This window comes from Artibeus jamaicensis, unplaced genomic scaffold (genome assembly GCF_021234435.1).
Source record: "Artibeus jamaicensis isolate MK-2021 breed Jamaican fruit bat unplaced genomic scaffold, CSHL_Jam_final contig_233, whole genome shotgun sequence".
Classification (NCBI taxonomy): Eukaryota; Metazoa; Chordata; class Mammalia; order Chiroptera; family Phyllostomidae; genus Artibeus; species Artibeus jamaicensis.
The window spans coordinates 28,370,503-28,387,500 of NW_026521486.1; the positions used below are offsets into that span (position 1 = coordinate 28,370,503).

Here is a 16,998-nt window from a genome sequence, read left to right on the forward strand (position 1 = left end):
TACTCCTATTTACAGGTAAGTAAACTGAGGCTTAGTGGGGTTGTGTAATTATCTAGAAAAAACCAGAGATGCAGCTGAGTTGGGCTGATTCAACTCTGGACCCTTCACCATCATGCGACTCAACATGCCTCTAAAACCTAAGTGTGCCATCTAACCTCGCCTGCTTTGGGACACATGTGGGGAATTAGGAAGAAGTGGTATGACTTTTCTCTTTATATAAAGTGATATTCAGAGAAAGTAAAACCAGCAGGTGAAAGCATCACAATAGTAATATATAATCAATGTGCCACTGATGATAGCTGATGGGAGTATATTCCATGAGGTGGAATAATGAGAAACTACTACTCAGCAGATAAACTCTCAAAAGAAAATAAAAATATTAAACAAATTTTTAATTTCCTTAAAATGTACAACTTTTTTGGGTGGTAACTAAAGGAACCCACAGTTAATCAAGAGGACAAAGCATTTAACACATTTAGTCAAATAAGCATGTGATCTCTGAAAGATAATGGTTAGTTTAATAATTACCATGGACAACATTATTTAAAAACCAAGCACACTACCAGCTCAAGATGAAGCAACATTTTCTTAAAAGAAAGATGAAATAGATCTACTTTGGAAGGTGAGACTCACGAAATAGTTAGGAATATGGGTCTTCAACTCAACCGGACAAAATGGCAGTAACAACGGATGCCCCATCTGCGAAGCAGCATAGGAGGGCTGTTAGAAATTAAAACAGCAAAAAGCACACAGATGTGCAGAGTGACAGCAGGTATTAAGACTTATAGCCCTGTCTGGTGTGGCTCAGTGGACTGAGTGCCAGCTTGCAAACCCAATGGTTGTCGGTTTGATTTCCAGTCGGGCACAGGCCTGGGTTGCAGGCCAGCTTCCCAGTTGGGGGCATGAAAGGGGCAACCAATCAATGTTTCCCTTGCACATCTATGTTTCTCTCCTTTTTCTCCTTCCTGCCCCCTCTCTCTAAAGGTAAATACATAAAATAAAGACTTGTAAAGCCCTTTGGCCACCACCTCTGGGCTTTCTGAAAAAGTATGTTTCCACTTTGTGTATGGAGTCTATGTGGCCACCATGCTGAATGCCTCACCCATTCATACAGGGCTGCTTTCCAAGGTTCAAGGCACAGTAACCCAGAAACTGCACCTATACCCATGATACATCCTAGCCCATTTCATCAATATAAATGCGGCCTCAAGAACCTTGATTTGTATTTAAAGTTTTAATGAACTTTTTTAATGTTTAAAGGTAGAAATAGTTTGTACATACAAATCCTACTTTTATAAGTTGGAATGCATGTTAATCTTTAAGTTTTAAAGACTAATGTGTAGCTTTTCTTGTTGCAAAACTAAACTTAGTGAGCCATGGTTAGGTGAGGGGTGAGAAACAAACATAAACTGAGCACTTATATAACATTTTTCTCATCTCATCAAGCATGTGATTAAATAGCAATATGTCTTTGATGTATTTTCTCTAAATGCTGGATTTGGAAACATTTATGATAATTACAGCAAATGTGTTATTTTAAATATTTTGTACTAAAGAATAATTTAATTAAGTAAAAACTCAAGCTTACTTTAAAAGTAATAGGAAAATTTACCCTTCAGACCTAGAATAACTGATGTTTCCACTTCAAGAATAGAAAAGTGTCCGCTTTAGAAAAATCCACATCTTTGCAGTTTTTATTACCTAAGTATTCAAAATATATCAATCACATTGTGATCAGGATAGAATTTAAGAAAATCTTTGGTCAAGCTGTTACTCCCATTCATGCTGTGTTGGCAACCCTAGCTCATCAACATGGGCATTCCTTTGTATTTCACTTTGAAATGTTATATGTAAGCAGTTTATGAGCACTTTAACAGAAGTATGTAGATGAGTCAGCCTGAAATATGGCTATGTTATCGCCCATGAACTAGCAACAGTCAAATGATTGAACCCTGAGGTCTCTTTGGGATTCGCATTTCATAACTATTACTTAAACAAACAGGGTCATCACGGGGCCAAATAAAAATGTATTAAAAACACTACCAGTAAATAATAAATGAAAAATAATCCCATTCAATTGTGCAGATGACTTCTGCAATACCAAAGGGAATTCAATCCATAATAGCCTAATTGAATAAACTTCACAGCAGTTCTCGGATGGAAGTAGTCATTCCTCAGTATTCTCAGCATTCAACCAATAGGTCCCAGGACCCCCATGCGTATCAAAATCCACATGCTCAAGTCTCTTAAAATGATGTAGAACAATGTACAGAGTAGATGCTTGGCATCCACAAATTCCCAGCCAGGGACTGAAAATACTATTTTTAATCCTTAATTGGTTGAATCCACAGATGCATAACCAGCAGATCTGAAGGGACAACTGTATTACCACTTCCTTAGAGGACGTTTAGAAAAAGAGGTATTCTAGGTTGTAACAGCAACAGGGGATACCATAGGACCACAGAGTGGCTCTTGTCACTCTCTCTAATCACACTAGCATCCTTGATGTTCCTTAAACACATCAGACAAGCTGGAGAGGCCAGTACGAGGGCCCTTGTACTGGCTGTTTCCTGTGCCCAGGAGGTCCTTCCTATACAACCTCACAGCTAGCTCCTTTGCTTTCTTCGGGTCTTCACTCAAATCACCCTCTCTACAACGCTGTCCCTGTGTACCATATTTAATTTTTGAAATCCTTCTCGTTCCATTCCTCCTTTTCCCTCTCCATCAGCCCCCCTCACACACACACACACACACACACACACACACACACAAGCATCAATACAAATTCTGCAAACCTCTTATACTGCTCCACTTTTCCTGTAGTGTTTATCATCTCCCAATGTACTCGGTACTTATTTTGTTGATAATTTGCTTCCCCTAACTAGAATATAAGCTCTAAAAGGATCAGAGGTATTTCTGTGTTTTATTCAGTGCTGTATCTAGGGCTTTGTGCAGTACTTAGAGTATACAGAGTAATATTTGTTGAATGGGAAAATGGGGCTCAAGGATACTAAGCATTTTGCAGGGGATGTTAATTGTACCTCTGTTGATACTTTACCAGTATCTGTGATAAGAGATGAAACAATGCAAACAGCATGGAAGTTACAGAGCTAAATCTATCTTACTCTGCTTCCAAAATATAAGTATGAAGCTCAGCCTTTATAACAGGACTGCTGGCTTACAAAAGGACTTAAATTTTACTTGTTTTTTAGAACCTCTGTTCTTTAAAATTTCTCTAATAGCTCTTGATTATACCTTTTTCATTCTCTATACTGGCTCCACGGGGCATAATTAGACTAAAACTCATTATATGTTTTACTTAGTTGCTTAACAACAATGGTGGCCACACCAGTTGTGGAAAATATGCAAAATAACTTTAAGTTCTTCCCAAATTTCCCAGACCAAGGGCCTTATTCTTTGCATAGTAAACTATTAATGACTTTACAGTGATATACTATATAAAATCAATTAGAAATATGATATTCTATATTCATCATTTATAGAAATGAAGTATTGGCACTTAAATATTTGTTAACTGACTAAATGGTTTCATTTTTTAAAAACTGTTAGAAAGATAGCAAAACATGAGAGCATATATATATAAACACCAATATAAACACATTGATGAGAATTCACTCATCAAGGGCGTAATGTAGAAGGAAAGGATTCTTGTAGTTCAGAACATTTTTCTTTTTTCCCTAATAAATGGCTACAGAAAATACTCATTTATAAGTTTTAAGGCAATTGAATAACTTCTAATTTCTTTGTATCTCCCAAAGCACACGTAATCCTTCCCTCAGTGGGTATTTACATACAATACTTTCGGGCTTTAAAATTATGTTCACAGTATAGTTGAACTTCTCCCCTGCAGAGTACAAATCAACCTGCCCATTGAAACTGATACTCATATTTAGTGTTAGAAGTTACGAGTGCTTTTTCCATTTGTCTCTCCCACTGCTGCCCCCATGCAACCAGGCAAAGGAAGAGGCAGCCATCACTCATCTGACAGTTCTAACAGGTCAGAACACGTTTGTACTGAGCAGTTGATAAACACAAAACAGTCATCAGGCCCAGTGCCAGCAGGTGCTTTAAAGAGTAGTGGCCTTGACTCTGCTATTTTTGGTGAATCGTGAGAAGTCTATCAAAGGACACTACTTAAGAGATTTTGGAATCTTTTACAACCAAGAAAAAGAATAAAATAGTTTAAAAAATTATATGCATTTCTATTAGAGTTGCTGTAAGAGAAATGATATGGTCCTAAAAGTTTTAGAAAATAAGAATAAGCTAGCAAAGTCGAACATTTGCTATTTTCTCCTTGAAGTTGCCAGTTGGGATCTGATGGTATAAATAATATGGGAATTTATTTTTGTTTTGTGTTATTAAGATTACTATTAAATGGTAGCATTAGCACAATTTATGAAGTTCCTACTCGTCCTTGTCATATTTGATATTTATGTTTACTAAAACTGATTTTCTGTCTTTATTAATAGAACGGGTTTAATGTAGACAATCTGTTACTACTTTGGTAATAACAATTTTACTTAAGTATGGCTTTGGTATACTCCTCTGCAAATAATCTTTGAATTCCTAAGAGTCTTTTATTTTCCCAGTAGCCCAGTTGGAGAGTTTTTAATATTAAATTGAATCATAACAACACACGCTGGTGAGACTCTAACTTAATACATTCAGCTTAATGTTAATTTCTCAACTTCAAATCAGGGATCTTACTATTGCAAGATGAGCATTTATCTCAAGTGTGATTTTTTTAAACAAGCAAAATCTACAGTTAGAGATTTTTGCATTACAAAAAACTAGCACTACAGAGGAAAAGCATTCAGCAAAAGATTTAGAATCTTTGCATAACTACAAATAATATTGTTGAGAAAAAGGTCTATCAGGAACTTTTTGATAATATATATGAGCAGAAAGCAAAAATGGCGTAGTGAATGCACAAGTAGCTGATGTGGGTAGTTTGTTAATTATAACTATGTTTGATGAATATAATAAAGGAGTAGGCTTAGATTTTAATTACTAGAGAAAAGTTACCCATTAATATGGATAAGGAGTAAAATAACTTAGTAAGCAAAAGAAATTATTTTAAAGTAAGAAATGAAAATCTAACTGCCACAATGTAAACTTCCACTTCAAAATACATTTCTTATGAATACCCTGAAAAAAGAAATGTATGGTTAATCATCAAAACAAGTATGTTGTTGATGGTAGGAACAGAAATAGAACAGAAAGCATGAAACTCCATAGAAGCTGAGAAAAATAGAATTGGGTGATAAAAATCACAAGGGAATAAATTTAGGCATTATATAGTATAATAAAACTTGTCTTTCCTCTTAGAATGGTGAATACTGTGTAGGAATAAGTCAGTGGTATAATTTACAATACTAAGAAATTAGCTGGCATAAAGTATCTGAATTTTACAAGTTTCAAAGTCTGCAGACTATAGTGATCTGGTAAAAATCATTTATGACAGAAGTTAACATTTATTCTAAGGTCATATAGATTCTCATATCTGTACAGGCAGCTTTCATAGGTACACCTATGCCAGTTTAAATGATGAACAAGGGGAAATTCCACGTATCAGTAGGAGTAATCCCTTATATAACCTGATTTAAAAATTAACACAAAAGGAAAATGCATTTTAACAGAAACATGGCTGATGCTAATGCTGTCTTTAAAAATACCTGGTCAGTTGAATAAAACAATGCTATTTTATTTTTACTTCCCTTGTTTTCAAGATCTTGTCTTATATTTAGATTTCATATGCCTCAATATTTATTGATAAAAATGAGAAATGTTAGGTAATTTTTGGAAGATAGAATGAGCTTGCAGGATATGATTTTGAATACTAGAAGACATTTTCATAGGAAATGAAAACTATTTTCAAACCAAATACCAAAATAAGATTTCAATGCCTCACAGTGTGTTGAAGAAGAATACAATGGTCGTTTAGTTTGGCATAATTCTTCTTTTAGGCTAATAATTTTTATTTGAGGCAGTAATCTGAACTACATAATACATTTCTACAAGGCATATATTCATCAAAACCATTTATAAAATTACTACTTTCAGCATATTTTAAAATGAGATTCCTTAATAAATTATGTTTATGCAGTCAAAAAACAGCAGTAAAATGTATTATTAGTCACTTAATGGAAGTTAATGGTGAGTTTATAAATGAAGTACTGGCTTACTTTGATATACTTTAAGAGCAACCAAAAATAGATATTCTTTTTCAGAGTTCTATGTATTTATAAAGTGCAAAATAAGCAATTTTAGCAATTCTCAAATGTAGGTCTTCCAGATGCATTTAATCCTAAGTATACTTGTAGAAACAGAATATTTTCCTGCTAAGTCAGGTATGTCTAACTTATCCATCTTATGTGTAAAACCTATCCTGACTGGAGTATTCCACATTTTATAAAAAGATAAAAATGGTAAAGACATAAAATAGCATAAGTATTTGTATATTTTTAATATTGTAGGCTGGGAGGGGATGGATTTTTCAGAAAAAATATCTTGTCTGTCAAACAAACCCAAACAAAAATCCACAAAACTAAAATGACTATACTAGATAATCACTCACTGAAAATGGATGAATCACAGAATTAAGGGCAGAAAGTTCATCTCTCAAGAAAGATATTACAGATAAAACTTACAAATAAGAAATTGTCTTTATAGATGAAATATTTTAAAGAGATTATTACGAAGAAGTTGACACTGAGGAATTCTGGTGTGAATCCACCATTTCTTTTTTTTTTTCTGCAGTAAGGGGCAGTCTCCTAAAGTATTTTAGAAAACAAAATTTCCCTCCTGATTTATACTGATCCATGAGTGGTATATAGTCTAAAATACTTAAAATAGAATTTAATAATGCTTTATAATAACAAACAGAAAAATTGACTTAAAAATATAATTTTTATAAAGCTACAAATAAGGTAAGAAAATTTGAAAAGAATATAAGTGTTTTTTAACAGGTCATAAAGTCTAATATACTCATATGTCAAAATATTTCATAATATTAAGATTAGCTTATAAATTTAAATATGGTAAAAGTTATGATTATAATAAAGTGTGAGAAAGCTTCAGTGAAGCTTGTAGAGAAAGCAAAAGTTTATTTGGTAGGAGTTCCACTCCATATAAAAGCTAAAATTTTTAGAATTAAAAATAAAAGTTATTTTTCAAATAATAAAAATGCATTACTTTCCAGGGAAGATATTTTCAACTGCCTAATATTAAAAAGATGACAATAAAGAAAAAAAGTGAACATTTTATTTAACATTAAAAAAATGTATGCACTAAGTTGTCAGATGAAATAATATTAAGAACATATTCATGTTTTCTTCTAAAGTCTTAATCATGAACTAATTTAAATTTAACCTTATGTAAAAATTGAGAGGCGCCAGGTTTGATTCGTGTGAAATGAAGTTTTAGCTAGATTAAGACTTTATGTAGCATTTGATTTTAGTGTTCTATCTTAAAGTTATTATATAATTATATTAAACCATTAATTTGTAATAAGCACAGCAACTTCAAATCCTTTTTGCTAATTGGCAATGCTGGTGGAGCATGAAGCATCACTCTTTCTTGAGAGTTTCATTTTAAAGAAATCATCCTCACACATAAAAATAGCAAATTGCATGAAAATTTCTATCAGGCAGTTTGCACTTCTCATATAGGAAGAGCTGCAAGTAGCTTCCACAGCACACATCACAGACAACAGCTTCAAACCCACTCTCTGGTAAGACACCATTCAGAGAGGTGCAAGGTACAGCCTGGATCAACTTAATGCTTTAAGTATACCACAAGTAAAAAGTTTTAGGCTTACCAAAAAATCAAACAATTACCCCAGAACTTGAGTGATAAATTCTGGTAGCATTTACTGCCTCCAAGTAGAAAAGTATTTTATTTCCCCTAGTTTTAACTTCTTACAAAATCTTAATTCTAAAACTCTGATTATACATTAACTACTTTATTCACATTTTCCAAACTGAAATAAAGATTATAGTTTGGCAGTGATTAGAGTCCTGTAAACACCATTAATAAAACTTTGCTATTTTTTACAGTAATTGTTAATCTACTTTATGCAGTCTGTTAATTTGAAAATCTAGTTCAAGATACAAAGATGTTTCCATTCTAATTGGTCATAAGCTCATCTTTTAACAATATAAAGTTATAAATGTGTTGGGTACATTTTTAACAGATACATTTCTATGTCTTGGCAAATAAATATCGATGGGCAGACTGACATCATAGTTTGTCAGAGAACGTGTTAACAGAGGAAATTTTTGGAAGTCAATCCTTCTCTTCCTTTATGTAATGAATGAAAGTGGAGAACAATTTTACAAACGGGCAAATTCTCTCTCATTAGATCCATGCATTTTATATTCTACAGAAGAATAAAACACATCATATCAGCCCCGCTATGGAAAGTAGGCTGCTCAGATTTGAAACTCAGCACTGTAAAATATTTTCTTTTCTTTCTCTTAAACATAACTAACTGTGCCACAGAGGAGAAAATAATCTGACAGAAATAACATTGACCACAATCACAGTTTTGCTAACCCATGAGAAAATATTTTATGATTTAAATTCTTGTATTCATCATTCAAAGAACTTGCATAAACAGACCATCACTGTTATGACTCCAACTAACGCAAAGCAAGACACTGGCACTTCGAGACTCATTGCTCACAATTAGAGGTGTTTTATTGTGTTGGTTTTTTTGAAAAGAGAAGTTATTAGAAGGTTAAAAACAATCGGCAAAATGCGGCATTCTTTTATAGATGTGAAAAAAATTACCTAGCAGAAGATAATACCTATAACAGATAACTTGGTAGTATAGGTAAACTATTTTTTCTTTCTTATTTTCCATATTCTGACTTAGATGCTTAGTGATTTGGACATAGTAATACAAACCTTTAAGTTACTTATGGCTTGTTTGGTGCCTCAAAGAAATTATGTAATATCCAGAGACCAAAAACCAAACCAAACCACTTCTGAACAGGATTTAAATGGTTATTCATCGACTGTGCAAAATACAGAAAGAAAATGTGCAGAACTAGGAGGGAAATAGCCATAGAATACTACTTGTTCATTGACCATAGTGCAGATTGTGTATAATGATTAAATAATCAGATAAAACAATTCTAGGTGCCGCTCCCTTTGTCCATTAGTTATTTCCTCCATTACCTAAAATTATGCCTTTCACAAACCAGGCATTCAATAAACATTTTGAATGACTATTTATACATAAACAAAGAAATTAATTTGTAAATAAAATTGGCTTGATCACATTTGTCCATTTTGACATACAGAATCAGAGAGTATTTTAATGTGCCAATCAGAGACATCTGTTATTGAACATCCACACAATTTCACTGAACTACATGCTTGCCACATAAGACTCGACACCACATCTGTGGCATAAGGTGTATGATACCTAATGCAGTGTTTTTACGCACATATTAGATTCCCATTTCACTTCTGCGATTTTCAAGAGTTGATGGATTACTAGTTACCGAAGGAGTCATGCTGTATGCAGCATCGTTCAGTTTAAATAAGGGATAAGCTTGCTGCGAACAACTTAGTTTGAAATGTTAACAACTTTTCAGCTGTTAGCATAACAACTAGCCGTTAATGTGGTAATGGCCGATTTAAGAGGAAATTATACTCTGAGAAATGAATGTATTGGCAATCAGGACAAGGGTTTATATTGGAAGAAGTGTAAGTTTTAAATATAAGTTAACAAGCATTAAAAGTCTGAGTCTATCAGAAATTAACTAAAAGTTATATCACAAAGAGCAACACAGTCTCTTAGAGAGATATAAGAATTTCTGATATAAAAACTGTGAAAATTCCCTTCAACAAAACACTTATGTGAGATATCAAATAGCAACTGAACATCACATTTTATTACCACAAGGCAGCATAAAACAAAGCAAGTCCAAGGTTACTTTCTCACTCACTATTATATTGACAACTGCAAAACAGCTTCACTCAGGACACAGGTATTTCACTGGCAAATTTCTATTTTTGATGTAAAAAATCCAGATATTTTCAAAGATTTTCTTTAAATTTTACTTAATTCTGTCTTTATTGCTTATTAGGACACCTTAATCTTGCTAGACTATATAAACTTCTTGTTTTGTAATTGCTGTAACACAAGTCTGCTTGAAATACCACAGTTGTAAACAAATGTAAAAGTCTAAAGGAGTCAAGAAGCCCTGGCTTATTGGTTAGTAAAGATAAAGTGAAACTAGGAAGCAATGGTAGGTCATTGAGAGCAAAACAACTGCTCTACCCAGGAGGAATAAGGCTCTAATTCAAATGCATGGAGTAGAAATTTTTATTTCAAAGATTGAAAGACCGCAGTTCTAAAATAATTCACGCAATAAATAAATTCTGATTAGTTGTGCCACCACAATGAGGGAAATCCTGGCTATCAAGTCACTTCCCATTGTTGGCACCTTGCGTGTATTTTGTGCACTGAAGAACACAGAGAAGGAGTAACAAGTGGTCCTACTTAGTCAGGAGACTGTCAGGTGAGGCAGTCCTAAGAAGGAGAAGACTAGAATTTGAACAGTACTGAATCAACCTCTTGCAACTACTGTTAATCAAAACGCACATTTTTATACATCAAGATTAAATCAGACTGAAAAATAACTGAACTACATAGTAAGAAGGACCAAATTTCCTAGAAAGTACCTCCCCAAATGACCTATCTTGTTTAAGGAGTTACTGCTGATTGATAAATTTTGTGTCATGGGGGAAAAAATTTTCAAAATAACTCACTTAACATTGACTAGAAAACTGATGAAGTCTATCAACTATGAAAATGCAAATGATGGCATGTATCACTTCTTTAATTTGATAGATCCTGCTTTATTAGTACAAATAATGTGCAGCTGAATCAAGTCACAAAGTTTCCTGGAAAGCAAAATAATTCTTCTTAAAGAGTTCACGTGTCGAGTGCTAAATGCTGGGGAACGAGTTCAGTCAGCTTCATGGATTCACAAGCAAGAGCTTCTGCCGTGTCCTGAACCTGCTCTGAGGTTTGCAGGAAGGACAGTGGCTGTCATTTCCCCACTGCAGTGGGGATCTTTGTTTTGGTAATTTCCATGAAGCTACCGGCAAGTGTGAGGCTGTTAATGCCCACTGATCGTCTGGCTGGGATCACCTGGCGTGCCATGGGGGGAAGATGTATTCACACTTGGGGAAAGTTTTCAAAATTATATAATAAATATACCAATAAGTAACAGTTGAGAATTTCAAACAGAATGACAAATCTGCAACAGTTGAATATTTTGTGTTAAACTCAGCCCACCCTGAAAGCTCATGGTCTATTAAAATTTTTGTACGCTGATTTCTACCAAACACACCCTTGCCATGAACTGGCAGTTTCGATACCGGCAGGGGATGACCCATATCCCTAAATATGAGGAACAAGGTAAGCCAAATCAAAAAACACTGTCCATAGTGTGTTTGGTTGACCGCTGCTTAAGCAACAATTTGCTTAACAGGCACCTGGTCACATTTTGAAGGCTGACAGGTCAACATCTTTCAGGAATATAGGCTGGTGGTAAGGAAAGGAAACAAAAAATACACTTACAAAAGTATTTTAAAAGGAATCCAGTCATCACTGGTGTGCAAGGATAATTCCTACCTCAGGTAGTCTCTGCGACAAAGGATAAGATTAGCTTTAGTGTACAGGGTGGAGCCCACCTCTCCCAAACGACAGTCACAGCAGGCACACTTCAGGCAGTCTTCATGCCAGTATTTGTCCAGTGCCTTTAGAAGATACCGGTCCTTGATCTTTCGGTTGCAGCCAGCACAACCTTTCGGCTTGGTGTCTGGCTGGACTGAGAGCATTTGTATACCTAAAAGGAGACAAAAACAAAAACAAAAAAAAAAGAAAAGAAAGAAAGAAAGAAAGCTGGAACTACAAGAAGATGCAAAAGATATCAAAAGACCTCAAACAAGTTAAATACTTAATACCGCCTTTTTCTAGGAGTATGAGACTTTCTTTTTTAGGGCTGTACTAAAATCCAACTAAATTTTGAAAACGGAAAAGCTCAGCCTCTATAAAGGCCTTATGAATCACTTCTGAAGTCATACATAAAAAGTTGTGAAAGTAATGAATTTGTGTTGTACACAGTAAAATGACGTTATACATACAAAGTTAAATAACATTAAATAATTCCATAGTGTCACCATTCTCTACATAACATGGTTGCTTTAGGGACAAAAGGTGAGTAAATGGCTAACGATCTTAAAGAAAGCTATTTAACAGATTATAGGAGTCCAAATTGAGGGGTTTTTAACTGATTAAAAATTTCACTTCACGTGTGCTTGAGGATGGTGCACACTACCCTCACCAGCATAAAGGTGCTCGTGAAGTACACAGTGCAGTCACCCCAAATCTCGCCAATGCCATGTTCCTTGTTTGCATCCGAATACTTCCTTCTGTGCCCTTGATATTTCAAAGTATTTACTATGTTAAAATAAAAAATGTATTTATGCTCACAAGCATCATTTAGTGCCTCTATTGATGGCAGATTACCTAACTATATACTATTACATACTTGCATATAAAACTAAAGAATTGGATTATATGATTTATTAGCATAAATGTGCACTTATTTATTTCATAGAAAACAACAGAAAGAAAAGTCTAAATACCTATAAAATTGCTCCTATGTAAATGTGCTATCTACATATATTATAAAATGCCATACTAGAAATACGGGCATATCTATATTTTGGAGATACATTTTTATCATAAATAAGGAGTCTAGCTGGGTTACTTAGATTTGATACCTTGACCAAAATTTGAAAGAATATTCCCCTGAGTTTCTTATCCTTTCCTAAGTGTCAAACACCCAGCTTTAAAAAAAATGCTGGATCAACTATTCAGAGTTTCCTATTTATCAAATAACTCATTTTAAGCACTGTAAAACACTATAGACATCTGTCAATTTAGAATTCCCTCATTTTACAAATTATGATACAGACGAGTAAGAGAGTTAAGGGACTTGCTCCAAGCTGAACAACAGTTACACCCTAGACTTGGTGGCCTTCCTACAGTCCGGACACCTCTCTGCTATGTCACACTTAAGGATACAAAACACCAAATGTGCATGCATTCGAAACCCTCAAGAGAAATGTCAAGCTACGATCTTGAGCATTTTCTGCATACTTCCTCCCTCCAAAAGAGTTAAACCTTCTTCAATTTTCTCTGGTGCCTGGTGATGAAGACTTCACTTCTATCACTTTCACTACCTTTTTCTTGTTTGAACCACACTGATAAGAGACATCCAGGCACCACAGCATCAGATGGATAACTTTCCTAGCTACAAATAACACATGAACTGCACATAATATTGTTATGATGTCAAAGTTCCACTAGAAAATAAATTCTCTGGTTAGAGCAATGGCACGGGGTGGGTGGGGGAAGCAGGGTAGCCTTTCCTTCAGAGGGATAGGCAGAGCTGTGGGTTCCGACGCTGCAAACTAGCAGCTGGCTTTGAACAGGAGAGCAGGTGGTATTCCTATAGTCTGTTTTCTATTCCTTTTCTTTGAAGGAGCTAAGGGTATAGTGTAGATTAATCATGACCCTTGATAGCTCTGCTAAATCTCACTCTCTAGAACTTCTGACAAATGAAGTTTCTTTGATCAGAACTAGTTACTGTCTTCTAACAAGGTTCCACAAGGAATGAATTCCATTAATTACAGTACAGATCATACCCTAGTGTCTCTTACCCACACACCTATGGGGAAGGAGAAATGTTGATTTACTCAGTGACATTGTGGATTTCATTACTGTAGACATCTAGAGGTGTGTTATGAGTGGCTATTCTAACTATCCAATTTATAAGGCTATTAATGCCATATCACAAAGCTATTTTTTTAAACATCCTTTTTAGTCGTAGCTAAGCTCTATTTCCAAGCTGTGTTACTACCATCAAGTGTGGAAGGTCAGCTCTCTTTATTCAAAATGCTTTGCAGCCATGACAGGGAATACCAACATTTGGCACAAGCAACACTACCCTGCTTGTCCTCACAAAATGTTTTTGTTGTGTTGACATTTTAATTTAGCACTCAGAGGCCAATTAATATCTGAAACTCTTGCATTCTGTTTGGCCTTGGACATAAAAGGAGTTTGATATTTTACACTCCATTCTGGTGCCTTCTTTTAGAGAACATCCTCACATTTTTCTTGAAAAGGAAATCTTTTCAATACTATACAACTTTACCAGTTGTAGAAAGAGAACTATTTTGTAGTCACCACTTTGCCATAAACCTGAAAGGCAGAAAGAAGTCAGCAGTCTCCTCTCACTACCCAGAAGAGCAGGTCTGGGTAGAGTTATGTGTGTAGGGCTGAGAAACATTGCACAAGTCGCTCCTAGCACATCAGGACTCAACTAGTTTTAGACTGGCATGTAAATTGTTCTGAGGGAAATTCTTATTGCCTCTGAGACCCTGCCATTCTGAGTTATTTGACAGTTTAAGGGAAATCATAATTTTTTTTAAAAAAAGACATAAATAATAGCCTGTGCAGTGTGGTGTGCAGAAATGAGTAGAACCATTTCATTTAAACTCTGGTGAGCTTTTAATTGCCTGGATTGCATTGTGAGGCGGCCTAACGGTTGATTGCCTCCATTATGTTCCCTTGTTCTGTGCCATTCATCCGCGCAGTCTCAGCTTCAGTAGTTAACACAACAAAGTAACCACAACTCCACAACACACAGGGGTTTAAAAAATAATCATAATAAAAGATTTGCAGCACTTAGACACAGTCTTTTATATTTTTGGACTAACTATACATAGTGAATGGAAAACATTTTGTCCCAGTCTTGTCCCCGTCGGAAGATTCACAGAGAACAATTTGGGAGAAGGAATTGTTAGAGGGAATACATAAAGGGGGCTGGCAGAGATGAGATGCCTCAGGAAGATGCTAAAATGGGAATGCAGGTTCTGCAGCTGGGAGCAGTGACACAGATTAAAAGAATTTGGCCAACATGGCCATTCGATTGCCAAGAGGTACCAAACAAAAGATTTTCTCTCCTCCTGCCCATCTTCATCCTCTCCCAGCCCCCAGCCCCAATTGGAGAACTGGATTGGGCCTAAAAGCTTGTTTCTCTCTGTTCACTGGCCCAGAGCATCCCTACAGGCTGCAGCCCCCTAAGGGACAACAATGCAAATAGATGTCCCCAGAGCGCAGACACTGGAGCTGCTTAACTCTGTTCTGCCCCTTCAACTCCCAACAGCCCCTCCCCATCTTTCTACCACCCCCTCCCCTTTTTGAGCAATGGAGCTGGGAACCAATTTGATTCCCTTTTTCTCCAATGCAGCTGCAAGGCTCAGAGATACTGACATTTTTCCACTCTTATCAGTTTAATTACAGTTACCATGGCAGCAAAGTGCTAGTGCTTGGCAAAGGCCAACAAGAGATTTGCAAGACTGAGTTCAATTTTGATGCAGCTCACATGCAAAATAAAAAAAATAAGAAACATACATACACTCTAACAAAGAATCCCTTGCGGAGTTACGCTCCAGCCTTTTGTGGTTGTGTCTTTGCAGCCACACAAGGGATGATTTGCAAAGAATGTAGCAGTATTTGTTGCACCTAGCCAGATTAATTGGTTTAAGCAGCAGTCTTTCAAAGCAGTTACAACAATAATATTTTGGATCTTTTAGAAAGACACAAAAGCAGCGGAAGAGTAGGGAGGCTTTTGAACAGCCGAGAGTGCCGAGCGCCGGCAAAGTGCATCCATGATAGATTGTAACCTTACCAAAACTTTTCTCCTTTTTCTGCATGAGTTGACTGAGGCGTGTCTGAGTTGCAGCGGCTTCGCATTGAGCACCAAGCCCAAAGGTAGACGTAGAAGGGGGTCTCCTTATTTAGCTCAAGCGTGGACCTGGAGCGCAGCCTACACCGCAGAGGACCCGACTATTGTGAAGCCACTTTGAGAGCCGGTCAGAGTGGTGGTAGGGGTGGGGGAAGGGACGAGTGTGGCCAGACGAGACGCGGCGCACACACAGAGCCCCTCGCACTGTGGCAGTGTGCAAAATGATGGCGAATGACAAAGCCACATGCTTCCCTAACTCTGCCCATAATCCTAAAATCCCAGCGGCCCCTTTTAGCTTCGTGGTAACAAATGGATTTGATTAAACTGTCACATGCAGCGTTAGCATAGCATATCATGTTCAATATGAAAAAGACCATAAATCTGAGTTGTATTTCATAACAGCTATCTGGGAAGCCCCCCGTAAAAATGTGCTGCCATCAGTTTGGATCTGAACCTATTAGGACATAGGCACCTGGCTCCACGGAATCTCGCTCTTCTGGCCACTTCTCCCCCTCCACCTCCTCCTTTCCAAACAGTCACTTTTCCATCTCTGGGAACCACACTGAGTTATGGCAGAGTGGGGAGAAGCAGAAGTGTCAACAAGAACCAAAGGGTTGCAATTTCAGCTCTTGGGGGTGAGGGTGGGGGGTCATGGATCCCAGCAAGTAAGGAGAAGGGGGCTCAGGAACCTACCTAGGACCCACTTCCCTGCCCGCGGCCCGGGCCAGAGCGTGCATCTTCTAATGCCAAACTCTCCCAGCCCCTCTGTCCCCGGAGAGTCAGGGGTGTGGAAATGCTGCAATTCAGCATGAACTTTGACTAGTATCCACTCGAGTCATACTTGAGACGTTCCGCAGCCGCTCTCCCTCCTTCCATCCACATCTTCCGCTTGCATTTCATGTCTCATCATAAAAATAATGAAGCCTCACATGATTTAAACAAAACCGTCTCAGCAGAGCTGCAGCCCGAGTGAAAGTTGCAGTGCAGAGCGGGGCTGCAGCTCCAGTTTATGCCTCATTAGGAGGCTCGGGAGAAGAAAAAAATACCCACATCCGCACACGCACGCGCGCACCCGCAGACACACACCGCAAATAAGCCGACGCGTGTGTACACAGTTGCTGCACTTACCTTCTCA

The 16,998-nt window shown here is 36.7% G+C and overlaps 1 protein-coding gene across 13 annotated transcripts in view; it reads right to left on the bottom strand.

Moving 5' to 3' along the window:
• The window catches only part of LMO3 (LIM domain only 3), a 227,741-nt gene that overhangs the window by 35,975 nt on the left and 174,768 nt on the right, over window positions 1-16,998 (bottom strand). For 8 of the 13 annotated variants that reach the window (XM_037136610.2, XM_037136605.2, XM_037136609.2 and 5 more), the window contains 2 exons: window positions 16,992-16,998; window positions 11,678-11,891 (listed from right to left, as the gene is read on the bottom strand). The exon at window positions 16,992-16,998 is cut by the window's right edge and continues 60 nt beyond it. The exons of 1 other annotated variant lie outside the window; for it this stretch is intronic. In XM_037136610.2, the coding sequence (XP_036992505.1) occupies window positions 11,678-11,883 (206 nt within the window). In that variant the 5' untranslated portion in view covers window positions 11,884-11,891; window positions 16,992-16,998. Of the gene's footprint in view, window positions 1-11,677; window positions 11,892-15,806; window positions 16,583-16,693; window positions 16,746-16,991 lie in introns of those variants that run through there. 4 more of the 13 variants (XM_037136608.2, XM_037136614.2, XM_037136616.2 and 1 more) reach the window with 3 other exon arrangements.